At 35.2% G+C, this 22,006-nt stretch overlaps 1 protein-coding gene across 10 annotated transcripts in view; it reads right to left on the reverse strand.

Moving 5' to 3' along the window:
• The window catches only part of LOC135196189 (uncharacterized), a 151,026-nt gene that overhangs the window by 78,608 nt on the left and 50,412 nt on the right, over positions 1–22,006 (reverse strand). For all 10 annotated transcript variants that reach the window (XM_064222780.1, XM_064222786.1, XM_064222787.1 and 7 more), the window contains one exon: positions 10,301–10,510. In XM_064222780.1, coding sequence (XP_064078850.1) covers positions 10,301–10,510 — 210 coding nt within the window. The remainder of the gene's footprint in view (positions 1–10,300; positions 10,511–22,006) is intronic.

Consider the following 22,006-nt stretch of genomic DNA (forward strand, 5'->3'; position numbering starts at 1 on the left):
CGACTGTGGTGAGCTGTCGCTGATCCCTGGCACTGTGTCGCCTCTGCCCCACGTACACGAACCACTGTGGCTAACAACAGCCTGGCACTGCAGTAAGTTGCATAATAATAGTTCAAATGAAAACACGTCATTAACTTTGATCTTTGATTATTATTATTCTACCATTCTTACAAGAGATGTAGATAGATTCATTATTGAAAATGAAGACTGACCATCGATATGGGACGTATGCTGCAATGACTACAGCAATACAAATTCCAATACATTTCCTGAATCATCCATACATAATTCTCTGGGACCATTTTCTCCTTCAAACTTCCAAATTACCTGTCACAGGACTGGCAGGACTTTTCAAGGTCTATGGACACCATGTGTAAGTCCCTCTGCTTCTTTCTGAATTTCTCCATTAGCTGTCCCAGACAGAACATACCATCTGTTGTTCCGACTCCTTTCATAAATCCCATCTGTTCTCTCATTTCTACTTCCTCTCTTAGTCTGGCATCGATCATTCTTTCTAATATTTTCAAGGTGTGGGACATCAATTTAATACCTCTATAATTAGCACACTCTGGGTGGAGAGAATAAATAGAGTAGACAAGTTCAAATACTTGGGGTCTATAGTGAAGGCTGGTGGAAGAATGGACGGGGAAGTAAAACATCAGGTACAAGTGGGTTGGATCAATTGCAGGGTTGCCTTTGGAGTCCTTTGTGACAAAAGAGAGTCATTAAGACTAAGGGAAAGTTCCATACGGGAGTGCTAAGACTAGCTATGCTATATGGTACAGAAATGGCAATTAAGTCATAGACAGGTGAAAAGAAAATGGACATAGTAGGGATGAGGATGTTAAGATGGATATCTGGTGTAATGAGGGAAGACAGGATAAGGAATGTGTATATCAGACGGTCAACAAAGGTGGTTGTCACATCATAGAAGGTGGAGGAGGAGACTGAGATTATATATACACCTACTGGGACGGGAGGAAGACCATATTGGAAGTTATGTTATGAAGATGGAAGCACTGGGTAGAAGAAGACGAGGGAGACCGAGAAAGAGATGAAGAGACTGTGTGAGGGAGGAATTGAGAAAGAAGGGACTTGATGAAGCAGAATCACACCACAGAGGGAGATGGAAGTGGCTTCTCTAAAACAGAAACCCTATACAGAAATGGGACTAGACTAAGGTAAGAGGAAGAAGAAAACCAAGTTTCAGGGTGCTCCTGATAACATGTTTTCCATCATTACACTACTCTAACAAACCATCCGTTGGATATGAAATGAAAAGGTAACCACTTAAGTTTCTATGGTAACATTTGACAGGTACACACAATGTCTCTTACCTACCTGTCCTTACCTAACCTTAGCTAGACAGGGACGAAAGGAATGAATGGACAGCAAGCTGATGAAATTCAGAAAATCAACGAGAAGTATCAATAATAAGGGTTGAATAGCAAGGTGGAAGAAAGGAAGCAGAAATGTAGATAAAGTAAAAGCCTAAAAATAGGGCGCTGCTAGGAGCCAAAGGGTCGATGTCAACGCCTTTTAGCAAAAGTTAAATAACTTTACGAGGCCTGTACTCACGGTGCTCACTCATACGAGGGAAAGGATGTACATCTTTTCCGTGTTGATTATATTTCATATCTGTACTATTATAATGACTCTCTCGTGTAGATCTCAGATACAATATACAAATAAGAATAATGATTATCTTTTCATTAAAAACTAATCTAAAGGGAACACTTTCATGAGATCAAAGTCCAATTACATTTATTTGCGCACCATAATTAGAGCGAATGAAAAATATGGAAATTTTAATTATCAAATATATTAGTTGTTTACCAAATCAGTACCAGAAAATCTCACTTTTATGACCTTTTGAAATAAGCAAAATATCCAGCCTATCTGACTCTGTCTGCCATTTAACCTCACTTACTCATGGTTATCAATACTGTGCTAACTTGAGACACTGCACATCAACCAGAGGCCACATTTGTCTCATTTTTCTGTTAATTTCGTATTATAATACAATTAATATGTGCGAAGGTTTCTTTGCTTTTCTTTCTGTTAATAACTGCATCTTCTTATTAATGAAAATGGGTGAGACTGCTATATTAATGAATAAGATTAAAGCTATCTCTGTCTGATCTCTCAGAAATATTAAGCATCCCGGAAAGCAGCAGTCATGGGTGATATAGCTACACATTGCAAGGAGACAAGGCAGACAATTGTCTTGCGGCAATTTCACGAAGATTTATTAGCTTCGTTTCGGGGCCTAGTCCTATCATGACAGCTGTAAAAAGACAAATATATATAAAGTATAATAAAAGATTCATGTCACTCATCCTAAAATCACCAATATACATTTATAATAAAATCCACAGAACATAAATTGCTAAGAAAATGAATAGATCAAGCAAAGGGAAGAAGACTAGTGTAAGAGGAGGAAGCCAGAGGTCCCAAGTGTTGTTCCAGGTAAAGAAAGAGGGGTGACAGTGGTTTGATTGTTTGTTTTGGAACAACTGTTTTTATGAAAAACAATTCGAAGACAGCAAGCTGTTGAGGGGAAGACGTCCGTGTAAGGATTTTAAATTGTTTATACTCGATAATGAACTGGAATTTCTTTGTATGTTCCCTAATAGTCGAGAATTGTGGAGATGACAACTGGACACCTGTTCACCTGTTTGATAACTCACCCGTCTGTGGTTATCTATGTGGACCTTAAGAAGCCTTCAGGAGGCCCCGACACAATTTCGCAAACTACATCTGGGACACGAAAATAAATATACCGCAGTAGATGTAAAAAAGGGGCTCAATTAGTCCTTGTGTCTAAATAAAGATCCAATAGTCGATGGCTTTTTTATTAATTGCCATTTCAAGGCCGGACAATGTTCTCGTAATAATGGCTTAACTTGGGTGTAAAACAGATCTGCTTTAAATAAGTAATTAATGCAGCATAATATTTTTCTCGGCCAATTTTCCTTCAAAAAAATTGAAATTTTGTGTGCAACATCCTTAACCATTCCCGCGGTAGGTCACATACATATATTTTTCATATACATATATTTTTCATATAGATGGCTTCAGTATAAAAACCTATCGAAAGGGGGCCTGTGAATGAGGTACAGTCAAGTTCAAAAGTCCGTCGACACTCTCTGTTAATAATTTTAGAGGTAAATAGAAGGAGCTTGTCTCGCCACCACCAGTGTGAACTTCAGAGTAGCCATTTTTCGCTCTTCCCGGTTGATATGGATAGAGTAAAGAGAGGAGGAGAAGCCTGGTTTAAAATACAATAATTATGATATTTTGTCCACTCCTGTATGATAAATGCAATAATAACACTGGCCTGTGCTGTTTTCAAGGTCTAACATACAATACCAAAAGAACAAAAGTGTCTTCCACATATCAGCGATAAAATAAGAGTTTAAAAGAAGAGGGATAACCTTTTTTAAAAAATTTTTTTAGAGTAACTTGTATTTCACTGTTGTACCTTGCTTTGTATTGCTTTATTTAATGTGTTTTGTATATCAACAAAATATATTTTCTTATGCTGTATTGTATATCAGTGTTTTATCTTTTATTTTTAGCCTGGATGATGAGACATTGGTCTCGAAACGTCGCAGTAAGAATAAAGTGACCCATGTTTAATGCTGTTTTCCTCTATGCCTCCTGGTTTATATATATATATATATATATATATATATATATATATATATATATATATATATATATATATATATTGGTAATGATCTATCACTGATTGATTTGAAGAGGTGTAGCCAAATTATATGTTTGGTAGTGCAGTATAGTATATCTTTAGCTGGTCAAAGAAAGTTGAAACTACTGCTGGTACAGGTGATATTAATAGTATTTCTTCATTGAGAGACTCCTTGAATGAATATTTACTGGAAGTCCAACAATTGTATAGTAAAATATTGGATTTAAAGGATCCTACAGGACAGACTGACCAAATCACGAATCAAGCAGAATGTAGCCTAAAGGTAGGCACTGAAATTAATAAACTTCATTCGTAGTCTTCTAGCTGTAAGAAGTGAACCTACTGCACCGATATTGTTTGTTACAGCTAGTGTAAGGTTGCCTAAATCAGACCTCAAACACTACAATGATGATTTATTGGACTGGAATTCACTTTCGGAACTGTTTGAAGTATCAGTACACCAATGTACTGACATTGAAAGTATACATTTTCTTATTTGAAGGGTTTAGTGGACAGCGAGGCTCTGGAACTGGTATTTGAAGGAGTTAGATATTTACAAGTGGTAAACTTGGTGAAAGAAACCTGTGACAGGAGAGACAAAATAAAGTTGTTTAGTCAAAAACTCTTCCAGACTGAGACTCCTAATGCAGATGCAGAGTCCCCACAAAGATTCAAAGTGCAATTCGAATGCTGCATAAGATCATAAGAGTTGGAATTGAACAAGTTGTATATCATCTTGCTCTACATCAAACTACCTAATAGTGTAAGTGAAACAATAAAACGAAGGTGTCGGGAAGATTAGCTTAAATTTGACACCTTCAAAATATATCTTGAAGAGGAAATACAAAATTTGAGGGATTTTCCAAAGACTGAATCACTGAAAACTAAACCCTTAACTACAGTATCTACTTTTGCTGTGGAACAAGGGCAGTCTGTGAACTAAACCCTTAACTACAGTATCTACTGTTGCAGTAGAACAAGGGCAGTCTGTGGGCCCTAAAAATATGAACAAAACCAAGGTAAACCGGGTTAAGGGCTGTGCACTTTGCAGAGGCAATCATATATGGACACATTGTAAAACTCATGTAACCAGAGGAGGAAAGATTGAAAAACTTAAAAATCTGGGTATGTGATTCATATGCATATCCAATAAACATTTCATTTCTGATTGTGGCAGGCAGGGCTGTAATAGCAGTTGCACTGTTGGACATCATAAGGTTATATGCAATCAAAACCAACCAAAACCAACCAAAGACTGAGGAACGTGGGGTACAAGTTAAAACACTCCCTGACAGGGAAATGAGAAGGCTAAGCAGTCGATCTTACCTACAGCCACAATAACGCTAAAAGGTATAAGAGGCCGCATTGTGCAGAGGAGAGATCTGTTGGATACCTGTGCCAACAGATTTTTCATAAAGAGATCTGCTATTGAGAAGCTCCAATATAAGAGGAAGGGAGCTGAGAACATATCATTGAGGAGTTATTTGACTTTGAAACCAGTCAAAGAATATGAAATGGTAATCATCGTTGTACCTTACTGGGGTATATTAATTCATATGGATTGTATAGTGGTGGGTGAGCTACTAGAATATACAAAGAGATTCTCCTACCAATATGGAGACTCATGTTTCTATACTAAAACTGGCAGTGGAAACAAACGACATAACCATCACTGGAGGGGCTACTCATTCAAAATAACCACAGGATATTGAAGCCTTATGCAGTTTAGGGACCTCATTCATGCTCAGACCCGTCTTAAGACTCGTAGAACAGTGGCAGAGCGTTGGACGTCGGTACGTGAATGTGGTTGTTTTTAGCCGGTATAGACTGTCACACAGATAAATCGTAGCCTCTTGTTTAAAATGAGGTATAATCCGTGTGTGAATGAATCGAGATTACTTCAGTGCAGACCTGTATTCTTCAACTCTGGCAGAAGTATGGGTTAATAAGTCATTTTGGACTGACTGGATTGCTTTACGTAAATCACATGCTTATGGAATATGAAAGCTAAATGTTATTCAGACAGAAATTGACAAAAATATCGCTTACAATATCTTAATAAACAAGCTGAAGGTTAGACATCCAGATGCTACACAGGGCACTTCCACCAAGAAAATAATTAGAATTGCTTTTCAGGATGATATTCCAAATCCATGTAAAAATGGCGCAAAAAAAAGTAAAGAAATAAAATTTCACAGGAAAAAGAGTCACATTAATGTATCCATGTATCCACCTTTGCAAAGGCGTGTTTAGTACAAGCCCGTTGGGATTACTATAAAAAACAAGCAAAAGACTGTAAATATCATAAAGATAATAATCCCCAAGAAATATTGTCAATTTTTCCTTGTGATCTTATTATTGGTTACCATAAAATAAAGTGACTTTTCTGTGACTTTATTTTTTCCTAACCAAAATTGTGACTTTTTCTGCTACATTTCTTCATGTGACTGTATTACTGGTCACCGATAATCCCCGTCGCTAATACCGTAGTGTGGCAGTCAGTTTAGCGGCACATACGTATTGCCTCATACAGATGTCTGATTTCTTGATATAAGGTGTTATAAATGCCAGCAGTTCCCTAACTTTATCCTCACCCATCCTCAAATGATTATACCACTCACTTGGACGACATTCGAGTTAATTTATGAGGGATGCATGGGAAAACTTTTCTTTTAAGCAACCAGTCTTCTGTCCAACATCTCTTTCTATTCTTAGCACAGTTCTTCAATTTGACGCAAATTATAGAACAAATTGCCATAACTTCTAGTTTGCTGTTGGAGAGTACCTCAGTATAGTTTCAAGATGTTTTGGTTGGAAGATCCAACAGACCCTAACAGTAGATTTTTAGTGCATGGGTTGTGAGTCATTTTATTTGGAGCTAAAAGTTCTCCCTTTCTGTTCAATGCAACAATTAAGCAACACTTGCCCATGGTGGAAGGTGTTGTAGAAAGGATGGAGAGAGGACCATAAGTAGATAATCTACAATTCACCAGCGATGATGGTGATGAACTGGTAAATTTTTTTCATTGGCACAAATAAGATATTTGTGCAGGCACATTTATACTTAAAGGAATAGACAAGTAATAATGACCCGTTATAAACCATAGCCAGAGCATATGGGATCAGTGACAAAGAGCAAACAACTCATAAGGTCTTAGTTGTAGATTGGGCCACAAGGGGAGATACCTTGACATTACATGCTTCTAAGATAAATAAGACCAGTCAGACTAAGAGAAAAATGTTAAGAACAGTTGCACAAATTTATGATCCATTAGAGTACTTCTACCTGTTACTATTAAGGCAAGGATATACTTGCAAAATTGTGGAAGAAACAGTTGGATTGGGATGATCAACTCCCAGACCTATTACAGAAGCAATGGGTTGAGTTATTCAAAGACTTAGAGAAATGTCTTGCTATTTCCTTTCCTAGGAATACTAGCCTAGGAGAGGGGGACTCCTTATACATATTCTGTGATGCCAGTGAGCCAGCGTATGGTTGTGTAGCATATAGAGTTAAGGACCAAAACTTTCTTTAATGATGGCGAAGGCAAGAGTAGCGCCCCATCAAAGAATTAGCTGTTCCAAAACTTGAATTGATGGCATTGTTGCTGGCAGCAAGAATTGCCAAATTTATTAAAGAATCCTTCAAGAAGGATGAGTTTTAAGACAGTTCGTTTGGTTGAACAGTAAAGTCGCCCTACGTTGGCTATTATAGAAAAATGTTCTACCTGTATTTGTGAGAAATAGAGACCAAGAAATAACTTTAATTCCAGAGGCGGTCTTGTCCTATGTGCCTACGGATGATAATCCCAGTGACTGGTTGACACATGGGAAAGGGACAGAAATGATCTTGGATAGTTTTTTCTGGTGGGAGGGACCCCGTTGGTTAAAGAATTCCTCTTGGATAATAGATAGGTCATGGGTGTGTGAATCACTTGTAGGAAAGAGAGGGTAGGGAAGAGAGCATATTGGTTAATACTGGAGGGGACAACCTAAATGGTGATACTCACTTGCAAAATTGGGAAAGATTCATCAAGGTTATCAAGGTTTATAGGACCACAGAACGGATCCTACGATTTTGTAATAATTGTAGGAGTTCAACCAATGTGAAATTAACTGGTGAATTGGCCTTGGAAGAATTCCAAGAGGCAAAGAATAAGACTATTGTCCTCATGCAGAATAAATTTTTCCAAGTGGAATGTGAGAGTTTAATGAAGGGGGTAAGAAAACCAAGACTAGCTCTCGTACACCAGTTGAATCTTTACCTGGGCAACAGGGTAATAAGGTGTAAAGTAAGTTGGTATCATTTATGTACTCATTAATATACAGAATGCAATGTCATATACTGAATGTCGATTAAAATGAGTATAGTAATCTGGGTGTCGTAGTGTAGAACTTAGGCTACGATTTGGTTAATTATGTTTCAATTCATTATGTGCTATACTATCCCCTGTGGTTTGAAATGCTTTACTTATTGCTAAGTGAGAAGTAATAGTAGAGGTTGGATGATATCGATTCTAATTACAAATATTTGAGTTCGACAGTGAAATACATTATTTCTGAGGTAGATTGAATTGGATACTAAAGGTCATTTGTAGCTTAATATTTGAAGTTAGGGTTGGATTATGCCATGGGTCAGCATTAACGCCATTTTGTTTGTGCTGGTCATGGATGTGTTGAGTGAAGAGATCAGGAATAAAGAGCTGTGCAAGTTGTCGACTCAATAATCTAATGATTACTGCTGAAAATGAGAAGGACCTACAGAGAAGGGTTGGAGAATGGCAGGAATCTTTAGAGAGGGCCAGCTTAAAGATGAATATGAATAAAACAGAGGTTTTAGTGAGAGTAAGGGAGATAGAGACAGAATAGTAATACAAGTAAGAAGAGGTTCGATTATAAAACAGCCTGAAAAGTTTAAATACTTAGGATCTACTCTAAGCCAAGAGGGAGGATGTGAGGCTGAAGATGACAGTATGATAAAAGCTGCGTGGGGGAGGTGGTGAGAGGTAGCTGGAGCAGTATGTGATAAGAAAATGCAAATCAAGCTAAAATTCAAGATCTATAGCACAGTGATAAGACCAGTGTTAATGTATGGATAAAAAAACATGGGCTCTTAGAAAAAAAGAGGAAGCAAAGCCTGAGAGAACAGAGATGAGAATGCTGAGGTGGATTATGGGAATATCGCTGCTTGAGAGATTGGAAAATGATGAAATAAGAAGGGCAGGCTTAGTAAAGATTACAGAGGTGATAAGAGAGTCACGACTGAGATGGTATGGGCATGTGTTGAAGAAAGGAATGAAGAGGGATTGGGGAGACAGAGTATTAGACGGAAAGATAAAGTGATGGAGAGAAGAGGTTTGGTGGAGGATGATTCCTTTGATAGAAGGCAGTGGACCCCTTAATGTATGGATAATGGTGAGAAAGGTAATTCATATCTCACTCTATAATTATGTTTTTTATAGTTAAAATAATAGGATTTCATTACCGAATAAGCAAAAGGACCTGCGGTTACATTCCCCAGCAAATTTTAGTTTTGTTTTGATGCGATAGATAGTGTACTCTACATAGAACAAAAAGCAATAAAGATAACCTCTTTTTCTCGGGTTTGTAAATTACGCCAGCTATAGATAAATATCTCAAATTGACCAATCCGTTTGCTTCCGTATAAGAAATTTAATGAAAGGTAAATACATGAAAATAAATATCTGTTCAAGTGAATATTTTTGAAAAAGAAAATAATTAAGAAAATCATTCACTAACATTTACAAATACCATGGCTACTGAATCATTCCAGCCATTCATTTCATATAACAGTGACGAGCGAGTTTTTAGAAGTAATGTCAAGTTTTAATATTTAATTGTGCTGCTGCTGCCATAATTAACTTAGAAAATTAAATTTCCTTTCACAAGCAGAAATCGGACATCCACTTCTTTCACACACTGAATTTTCGATGCAGCTTGTTTGCAATTGTTCTTCATTTTGTTTGCACTGGTTCTTTATCCAAAGAAAGTTGTCAGTGCATGTACGCAAGTCACTTTTACTATAAGGCGTAAATATTTCGTTTCATTTTCAGAATTATATATTATTATGTAGAAAAATGAAAAGTGTAAGAGAGCTATAAAATACCTGAATAAAACATTCCCTTTGATCAGATACAGTATCGTGATATGGATATCACAAGAAAATCCCAAATATATACATTTATATATATATATATCTATATATATATATATAGATATATATATATATATATATCTATATATATATATATATGTATATTATATATATATATATATATATATTAATATATATATCTATATATATAAAACACGATATTATATATATATATATATATATATATATATATATATATATAAGTCATAATATATAATATACACATATATATATCAGACTACTCCAACCACCCAGTTACCCTTATGTGGGCCAAATTGGAAAACAAAGAACTGTATCACTACTTAGATCGATTTAGGTATCTTGATATTTCCAGCGCAAAAAATCATAACATGAAGCGTTACTTTTTTCAAATCGGAACATATTCGGAAAAGAATTTTGTTAAAGCTACTTACCTCGCTCACCCAGGTCCTTGAAAGTTCCCCGTCGTTGTTGCTCGCTCCAACACCATTAATATCGGAAGTGCTGAAGCTTTTGTGAACTCCTAAAGCTGAACTTAAGGCAGCACAGGACCTGATAAGCTCACTCTCCTCTTCCCCCCACAAGTTGCTGGATCCCACGTCCCCTGCAGAACTCCCTCCACACCCTCCACTACCCGAAGGAACCTGCGGAAAGAGGCCCGTCCGACGATGTCAATAAAAATTATGCTAGCCGTAGTACAGTACATGGATGACATTTCTTGTAGAGTAACATTTAACATGTATCACATCATAACATACCATGAAATTTGACAGCCATAAAAAATGAAGGAGCTAAGCTAGAAAAGAGGGTAACACAAACATTCTTATATATATATACAGTAGACCCCCCGTATTCGTGTTCTCCAGATTCGCGGACTCACACATTCACGGATTTCTCTAGGGAACGTTTCCCCGCATTATTTGCGGAAAATTCGGGCATTCGCGGTATTTTTCTATGATAAATATCCACAAATTCCTGGTTTTTTTGATGAATTTCATCATAAAATACACTTTTTGTGATAAAACTATTAAAAAAACCAAGTATGAAAATTTTTAGTGGGTTTTCTTGAGTTTTAACTAACAAAATAGGCTGTTTTTAGCATTTTCATAGGGGTTTCAAACATTCGCGGGTTCTAACTATTCACGGGGGGGTCTGGTACGCATCCCCCGTGAATACGGGGGGACCACTGTATATATATATATATATATATATATATATATATATATATATATATATATATATATATATATATATATACATATATGCAACTGTAATAGCCATTATTCCCTCTTCTCTTGAATTCTTTGCTCTTTTTTGGATACGCTTGTCACTACAAAGCCTGAAGATCCAAGTTCAAATCAAAGGAATTTAAAAAAAAATTGTGATGTTCGTTTCCCGGTACCGGACTTCCCAATTGCTTTAAAAAATTCCTTTGAGCTTGAATCTTCAGGCTTTGTAGTGACAAGCATATCCAAAAAAGAGCAAAGAATTCAAGAAGTTTAAGGGGCATTGAGGCTATTACAGTTGTATATATATCTGGTAAAAAAGTGACCAGTAGATTCTAATATATACACACACACACACACACACACACACACACACACACACATATATATGTATATATATATCACTATATATATATATATCTATATATGATCTATATATATAGCTATATATTATATATATGTATATATGTATATGATATATATATATATATATATATATATCATATATATATATATATATATATATATATATATATAGATATGTATATTTGTATACATTATATATATATATATATATATATTAATATATATATAGATATACATATATATTATATATATATAGTATATATATATTATATAGATATATAGTATACATATATATATAATATATATATATATTAGATATTGATAGATATATATCTATATAATATATATATATATATATAATATATATATATATATATATATATATATATGAGTGTGTGTGTGTGTGTGTTTGGATCACAGTCAGTGGATTTTTACAAGTATTTTGGACTATGAATAACGGGTGCGGGTAGAATAAGAAAATAATCCCAAAATACTATAAGAAAGAAAGGCAACAAGGAGTATGCTAACATTGGAAAAGGAAAGAAATGTCTACAAAGGCAAAAGATGAACGCAAAAAGAGATTCGTTAGCCAACTTTCCCTTAGAGGAGTCAATTTTGGATGATGAATTCAAATGATACAAAAATGTTGCTGTGATTCATTATTCGTGCATAATATATGTTGGGTACAAACGGAGCTGAAATGGAGACTGATGTGAAGATGTAGGAAAAAAAATATATATATATATAACAGCATCAGACTGAGTTGGTTGGGCAAGAGGAGGAAACAGACTGAAGTGAAGTGCAGAGATCTGAAAGTTCATTCCATTGGGGGAGGAAGAAAGACTTGGAAATTCCTGGCCAGGTCCATTGGAAGAGATATTGAATGACAAACCCATATGACCAAAAAGAGAAAGTGTCCGCAAGATACAGTTTAATTACATTGTGCATCGGGATTCAGTGAGCTGCTAATCAGCCCTCTTTGCTGCTAGTTGTATGGATTGACATATAAAACTAACTCAAAGACCAAGAGCTGGGACCTATGAGGTCACTCAGTGTTGAAAGGAAAGTTCAGAATACAAAGGTTTTATACGAGTAATAGGAGGAAAATCTCGCAGTTGCACTACGAAACAGCTGTTAGAAGAGGGTGGAAAGTAAGATGGAAGAAAGAGATTATGAACGGAGGTACAGCATAAGAAGTTGCAGCTAAGGTCAAAAAGGACGCTGTGAAGAACCTCAAGTAACGCCTACAGTGCACTGCAGGAGATGCACTTACGCCGCTACCCAACCCAACTCCGAGGTTACTGATGTAGTATGTAGTAGCTAATTGTGTGGCAGCCTTCTGTTGCACAGGGCGAAATCTTTTACTTAGGAATGACAGTTGAATGTGGCTATAAATAGAACCCTGGTTTTCTCTGGAGCTACACCATATTAGTGGATATATATATATATATATATATATATATATATATATATATATATATATATATATATATATATATATATATATACAGGGTGTCCATAAAGTATTTCCCTGATTAATAAAACTAATAACTTTAAAATTCTTGTGTATATGACCATACAACTTCCACATTCTGTTGAGTAATTACTAAAGTTTCTTTTGTTTGCCTATAGATGCCACAGTGATCACTATCCACCAGCTGAGTTAAGAATAGCAGAAATTATGTCATTGCAGGAGAAAGCCCAGTGTGTGTTATGTTACAATGAAACAAAATCCCCTGTTGCATTTCAACACAAGTTCAGAAATGAGCATCGATGAGATCCACCAGATGTTAAAAGCATTAAAGACTGGTTTAAAAAGTTCACAGAGACTGGAAGTGTTGAAGACCGTAAGAGAAGCGGTAGACCCAGTGTGAGTGATGGATTCGTCATTGCTGTGTGCAATGCCTTCCTAGAAAATCAGTTCGTTGTGCTTCGATCGAACTATGGAAACCTCAGAGCACAGTGCATAAAGTGTTGTACAAACGCCTACACCTGCACGCATACAAGGTTCAACTTGTTCAAGAATTAAAGCCAAATGACAGACCCCAACGTGAAGTATTTGCTACAGAGATTCTTAGTCGCATTAACAAAGACAATGATTATCTTTAGCATGTCGTTTTTTCTGATGAAGCTACCTTTCATACATGTGGAAAAGTTAATAGAAATAACGTACACATTTGGGGATCAGAACACCCACATGTTGCGATTGAACATGAACGAAACAGCCCCAAAGTGAATGTTTGGTATGGTCTAATGCACAAAAGGGTTATTGAACCTTTTTTCTTTGCTGAACCCACCATATTAGCAATTGTTTATCTGGATATACTGGAGCATTATACTGCACTTCAATTAGAAGAGTTTCAGCCAAGATGGGGCGCCTCCCCACTTGGGTTTGGTTGTTCGTAACTTTCTGGATTCAACCTTCCCAAACTGCTGGATTGGGAGAGATGGCCACCACGTTCGCGAGACAATAGCCCTCTTGATGTTTTTCTTATGGGGTTATATAAAGGATAAAGTGTACAGTACATGAATACCTAATGTTGAGACTTTAAAAGCAAGGATAACAGCAGCTCTGGCAACGGTAGCTATGGAGATGTTGGAGAATACCTGGCATGAGATAGAATTTTGCTTAGACATATGCCGGGCAACAAAAGGGGCACATGTTGAAATTTATTAGTAATGTAAAAAAAACTTTAGTTATTGTTGTTGAAATTGAAGAAAACCTTATACCTCTACCTAACATTGTTTGTGTGTAATAAAGGTCTGAAATCCAGGAAAGACTTTATGGACACCCTGTATATATACTTATATACATACATACATACATACATACTACATACATACATACATTATATATATATATTATAGATATATATACTATATAGATATATTATATATATATATATATATATATATATATATATATATAATACATATATATATATATGTATATATATATATATATATATATATATATATATATAATATATATAGTATATATATATGTATATATACCATATATATTTATATATATGATATATAGATAATTACATAGACATATATATATATATATATATATATATATATATATATATAGATATAGATTATATATAAGAACATTATATATCGATATATATACTAATATATATATAGATAAATACATATATATATATATAATATATATAGTATATATATATATATATATATTATATATATATATCTATATATATATATATATATATATAATATATAATATATATATATATGATATATAAGTACATATATATATCATATATATATATATATATATAATATTATATATATATAATATAATATATATATATATATATGCATGTGTGTGTGTGCAAATAGATTCTTCTGTTAAAAGAGGATACGGCTCAAGCATAAAAGGCCGATTAAAACATTCTGGTTTCAAGCTAAGGATTATATTTCAGTGGACTGACTCCCACCTTTATGACAGACGAAGTTACATGGGTGAAATATGTAGTGGGAGATAAGCCGACATTGGTTCTGTTAAATTGTCTTAATCCGCTTCATCGTTGCCTTAAGGAAGATATTGTCTATATGATCAGAGTCCCAGGCTCCATTGGAAGGTTGATCCTATTATCATGCTGTTTTATCAGTGAAGATTCTACCATCTGACATTTGTATCAACAGCTGCTTTTGTATAAACTTCGGGATGAGTTCCAATCCATGGTATGGTTTGTGTTATTTATATAATGGAAAATTGTTGAACTATGTTGTCAATATCTAACCGAGTGCTAATGTTGAGTTAATCTTTCCAAGAGAGATTTTCCTTTGAATTCATAGTATGACTTATCACAGTCCCTAGAGGGGATTTCATAGACTCCTACGTCTTTAGAAACTAGTTTCTGCTGAACATTAATTAAGGGGAAATCTTTACAAACTAGTTTCTGCTGATTGGTAATTAAGGATTTCCCCAATGTATTCCAATACGTAAAGACAAAACAAGTGGAGTGGCCTCAGGTTTGTGTGATCTCTCGTAAATTATCCACATGATGGATTACGATTTTGTCTGTGGATTTTTCCTTTTCTTTGTGTTGTAAGTTTGTAAAAAATGCTCTTTGCCTTATGTATGGCTTTTTATATTATGTGCTTGGGGGTATTTTAGCAAGATAAGTTGATTTCTGATTGTTTCAAGTTCTTTGTTAAGAAAATCTGGGGAGCAAATTCTCAAGGCTAAAAGAAATAAGTTACTTGATAAGTCAAGTTTAACTGAAATTTCACGATAGTTGTAAAAATGTATGTATCAAAGTGAGAATGTCGCTTTCCTAAAGACAGTCAATTTGTAGTTATTAGTTTTGATGATTAAGACATCTAAAAAGGGAATTTGGTTATTGTTTTCCCATTCTACTTTAAATTTTATGCTTGGGACCATTATGATAAGATGTTGTCTACATAATGAAGCTAAATCATATCTGTAGGTTTGATAGAGTTTATGATTATTGTTTCAAAATACTCCATATATAAGTTTGCTAACACAGGTGTCGCAAAAAAGGTAGGATCCCCTTTTTAATGACAAACCTTCTGCAATGTCAAGTTAAAACAAGAAGAAGAAAGTAAATGGACAGGTGAAACAGCTTCGCGTCCTCGTGAAATAGCTTAAGCAAATGTGTGGTTGTAATTAAGTAAACTGATCAGGGGAGACAAAGAGGAATTTTGCTATTGAGATATTACCTTTGTGTAACGAAGAATTAATAAAATAGCCAATGTATACGATTTGGGAAACAAAGGAATTGCTCAAGGCGAAAACGCCAAAGTTACAAGAACCCTCTGATACAATCAAATTTGAGTACTATCTCATGAAAACTAAAGTCAAACCTCAGTAATTGCATTGATTCCTAGTTCCTAAACTAACGTGTGTAAAATAATGTGTAATAAAGTAGTTCTTGAGTTGGCGTCACTGAAGTGTAGAGTATGCCAACCTTTGAGCAGGACAGCATTCTTTCCCAGGGCATCATATTCTTAGGTAGGCAAGAGTTATTCCCCTCTGATTCAGCCGAGTGATATTCCAAGGATGTGTGTAAAATTTTAACTTTATCGTGGTCCATCCACTTAATGGCAGCATGTAATTACTTGATGTTTAGCCAAATGCATTGCGTATTTAGTTGGTAACTCATCTGTGTGGTTTTTTGGAGATGATTTTTCTCACATTGTGTTAATTAGCCTCTTCAGGGACATAGTAATCTTCATGTTGAGCATGTGACACTTGATTGTCTTTGTATAAAGAATTTTTTATTTCAGTATTGTGTTTTGAGCCTTAGTAAGTGTTAATCTTGTTTGGGGATATGTTATTATGCCTTTAAATTCTATTTTTTGTAATAATATCAAAACCTCGCCTTGCCTTTCCAACCCCTCCACCGCGTAATAGCAGTATTGTCTAGTATATCTGGCTATCGGCCCATAACATCAGGGCCTAGAACAGTGCAAAAACGTGAAAATCACGACAACAGGACTGAGCAGACACCCCATACTGCAACCGAATTTTTGACAGTAAAAGTGTAACGCAGAACTCTACAAGTTGCATTATCTTATTAAAATCTATGGGGAAGTGGTCAGCAAATGGCTCAAGTTTAATTTTGAGGAATGTTAATACATCTTTTATAGGTACTTTTGTGAAAAGTCTAAGCTGAGAAGTTTTACATTATGTACAGGGATATTTGCCTACCTAAATTTGTTGCAAAAGTCCTCTGTGTTTTTTTTATTACTAGGGGGAAAAAGTTCCTAAAAATAAGGTAACTTTGGATTCATTGCTTTAAACTTTTCCAAAATTTCTATATTTTTCTTACTTTTACCAATGTTCCTAATTTTTCTGAAGAAATCTATTGAGCCATTATGGCTTGTTTTTTTTTTTTTTTTTATTTCTCATAGGTAGTTTTTTTTTATTTAAATGTTCACTGATCTTTTCTTGGTAGAGAGTCTTGTCTATTAAAACAATTTTACCATCTTTATCTGATCTAGTGATTATAACGTCTAGTTTGCTAAGTGAGTTTATAGCTATCATAAATCTTTTCGGCAGGGGGTGTGTGTTGTTGTGTCTAGTTAGGGTGTTTAGAAGAATTCCCTTAAGACATAATTCGTCATTCTTGTAATTATGTTTTTTGCCACGTTTAAGGGCAAATGACAAACCTAAGATTAAGACAATGGACTGGTTGTTAGTTAAGGGCCACGTCGATACATTCAAAACTTTTTGTTGACCTAAATGGTTCCAAATACTATATTCAATTAATGAGTTAAGTTTATGAACAAGCCCATTGTAATGAATAACACTATTGCAAGCAGCTGTGTCGATACAATAAGATAACCTTTCCAATGGAGCCTGGGACTCTGACCATATAGACAAAATCTTCCTTAGTGCAACGATGAAGCAAATTAAGACAATTAACAGAACCAACGTCGGCTTAGCAGTGACCCAGGCATCACCTAAGGGTATATCTCCCACTATATATTTCGCCAATGTAACTTCTTGTCATTCACTATTTGATAAGGGTGGGAGTCAGTCCACCGGAATGTATAGTCCTTAGCTTTAAACCAGAGTGTGTGTGTGCGCGTGTGTAGAATCTAATGTTCATTTTTATCAGATGCATAGGTAAATTTATTAGCCACAATGCCCTCTTCCCTTCTCAAATTCTTTGCTCATTTTTGGATATGCCTGTCACTACAAAGCCTCGAGGTCCAACTCTAAAGAAATATGAATGAAATCATGATGTCTGGTAGCAGGAAACGGACCTGTGATACCATGACCACGATGAGATCACCTTGCCGACCTGACCACGACAATGATAAAAGGCAATCCCCTCTCGTACATACATATACCTGTCATTTTCAGATATATATCTATTGAAGATGGAATAGACCCATCCTCACCATCGTAGTCAAGTGGGCAATCGTTTTTATTGCTTTTTAGTCTGAAATATATATGAAGAATCTACTGGACATTTTTACCAGATACATATGTAAATGTGGCTATTACATTTATATACTATATATATATATATATATATATATATATATATATATATATATATATATATATATATATATATTTATAAACAGCAAGCTATTTCCACTAATATGGTGTAGCTCCAGAGGAAATCAAAGTTCTATTTATAGCCACATTCAGCTGTCAATCCTGAATAAAAGATTTTGCCTGTGAAGCAGAAAGCTTCCACACAATTAGCTGCTGCATACTACAGCAATAACCTCGTAGTGGGGTAGTAGTGACGTCAAGTACATCTCGTGCGGTGCACTGTAGGCATTACATAAGCATCCTTTTTGCCTCTAGCTGTAAATTCTTTAGCTTCTTTTGCTGTATCTCCGTTCATAGTCTCTTTCTTCCATCTTACTTTCCACCCTCTCCTAACAACGTTTCATAGTACTCTTTCTTTCCATTTACTTTCCACCCCTCTCATAACTGTTTCATAGTATAACAATATATATATATATATATATATATATATATATATATATATATAATATAATATATATATATATATATATATATATTTAAGAGAATAACCTCATTTAAAAATACGAGTCAGTGAAACACTCAAGTAAATCTGGTATCTATCTTGTATTGTATGAATGATGCAGGCATATTCATATTTTTCATTAACTGCTAAATAAGGAATTTGAAGATAAAAAATAAGACTGAATAGTCGTTTTCAAATATAAGATTTAGCAATAGTTCGGAAAAAAAAGATACGAAATGAGGATTTTAGTAAAGAATCTCTTTGGTAATTTTTGAGAGAAGCATGAGAGATTAATGGCTTGTAAAGCTAAATTAAGGGAACAGCAAAGTATTCATTTCTTTCGCTAGAACTTTAGAATGGAAGCTTTAAACAGCACTGACATTGTAAAACCTATTAAATAGGTTCCACAACGGGTGAACTGTACTGTCACTTTTGAATCGTTGTTGTCCTTTGTCATGAATGCTCATCAACTTGCATGCGTGTATATGCCATTTCCCATACCACTTGCAATTGAGGGCCCGCAGATGACTCACAGCTTAGATCTAAAGACTAACAACTTATTGATTTCCCTTTCTTGCCCGAGGTTGCCGACTGCCAATTTTTTTTTTTTTTTTTTTTTTTTTTTTGTCAGGTTGTGATGAAAGGTATCATCTCTGTCCTTTACCTTGGAAGAATAAATTTGTTCAACAGCCTCCAGAGATGACTGATTCTTATTCCTTTGTTGGTTTCTTAATGTTGCTGCTTCTCAAGTTACATTTATATTTTTTAAACCTATATATACAATAATTAAATCAGCACTGCTGAAGCAAAATGACGCTCTGATTTGGGTTTTCATCACTGAAACGCTGTGTATCTTATTGAAGGATGCTTACAGTTATTCTCAGACATTAGACTCGTGTAATGAATACGTTTACTTACGATAAATATAAAATCACCCTGCATGAGGCGTAATGCAGTTTTTAGATATAATGAGCTTTCACCAAGGGAAGTACGCTCGTGACACTGAATCTACTTGACTTGTCCTCAATTTTGCCAGTTTGGTAATGACTACATTGAAACCTTTGTGCTTTTCAACTGAAGTTCCATTGTTCTTAATGCCTCGTGTAAAGAACTTTTTATTAGGAACTTCAGTGTTTTCAGATGCTTTTTATAACATATAATCATAATTTTTATTATTAACAGACGCAGTGTTTGCCGATGCATCTTAGGTTACTATTGAAAAATACCCATTGCCAGTCAGGTTTCATTGGAAAATAGTGCAATTGTGTCTTAGGTCTCGTGATATCCACTCAGCTGTGCATTTATGAACTGCATCTGACGCAATTCACAAATGTATTGTCAATGTTGTCGTTTAATTACTATTGGGCAGAGGGTGGAACAGCGGCCCGGCGTAGCTGCCAGCTAGACGAGAGCGGCAGCCACCCAGACTAATTTTACCCGTAAGGTGATGCAGGGTAATATCATTGTGGATAAGTTTGCTTTAGTTTGGTACATGGGGCGACGATGAGTTTCGGTGATGTCACAGTGGCAGCCGTTGCACGAAATAAGAATGCAACCTATTACATACACATAGCACTGACGTATTCATGAAAGGATGGCAGTTCAAAGATGTTATGTCCAAGGCTCACCCATATGTTCGGCAACATTAATAAAGCAGGCTGCTCTACAGTTCATTTCTTGGACGATTCCTCCGCTTCATCTCTTCCCAACTGGATATTCCAACCATCTCACATTGATTGTTACACAGTTTTCTTGGCATTCATTTATTGTAACTAGTCATCAGTTGTATTTATTTTACATTTTAGATACTTTTCTCGGCAATTGCCACCATTTTGCTGTCTTTTCCCAATGTATAGTTTAGATTAAAACACGATTAATTTATAACTACGTTGCTAGATTAAAATATCAATAACGTAGCATAATGTCAACGGAATTAAATTCCTAATTGGATTTTCTTTATTAATTTAAAGCGCAGATCAACGTTGTAAAATGCAGGGTGAATATGAAGCTTTCTTTCGCAGTACTCTATCTAAGGGCAGCCTTCAGACATCAGAAACTCATAACAATGCGAGTCTAATTCAACCTAGTAACATAGCATGACTGTTATATAAATAATTAACATTACATTTCCACGATGTAACAAACTCCTTTTCTTCTCAGACTTGGAAGATTGTCGTTCTTAATATCTCTTATCGGTTACCAAAGAAATATCTGAAAAGTGATATTTAAACGTTATGGGACCTTAGTTCATCATTGTTTCTGGGGGAATGGGCCACAAGGAAAAGTACAAGTTATGTGTAAAAAAAAAAAAAAGTTCATAAATACTTTCCCGGAAATATAAATTTCTATGACGATTCATCCAGATCTTTGCGTAGCATTTATTCAGATTGTTGTGTCATTTCATTTTCCTCAAGGAAAAAATTTAATTTACACATTAAGAGTTGATTTTCAGCACCTTTTACGCTTAATTAAATCAAGGTGATGTAGTGAATGGGGCCATTGTGCTGAGAGGCAAGACTGTTCACCTGATTCATTTGAAACCGGACTTCAAACTTCCAAGCATTCTCTTCATATCTTCTGAAGTCAGTTCTTATGGCATAAAGCAGCTGTTATCGATTTGACTGACATTTTTATATGAAAAGGAAAAGGTACTTCTCCTAAATGTTTCTTGGTTTGCCTACGATTCTCTGAAGACCTCAAATGGTGGTGGTGGTGGTGGTGGTGTCTCTCAGTCTGCCAGCGCCACCCACACTTGATGGACCTTTTCAGCGTCCAGCCTTGAAATTTGGTTCTGTCCTAATAATGACATTTAATTTTCTAGTAAGTTGTAGGAAGGCTAACCTTTATCTAATGGAAGGGTCTCTGTGCTCCACAACCCGAATTTAATTGGTAAGTCTTAATACAACTTCTTATAAAGCACCAGGAATATCGATGAAGGGGATAATTGCCTCCGGACATGATTGTTTATGAAAAACTGATTTTCCTCTTGTGTGTTATATCGTTGATATAACATTTACTACCTAATAGGCACGTA

This window comes from Macrobrachium nipponense, chromosome 17, assembly GCF_015104395.2.
Source record: "Macrobrachium nipponense isolate FS-2020 chromosome 17, ASM1510439v2, whole genome shotgun sequence".
Lineage (NCBI taxonomy): Eukaryota > Metazoa > Arthropoda > Malacostraca > Decapoda > Palaemonidae > Macrobrachium > Macrobrachium nipponense.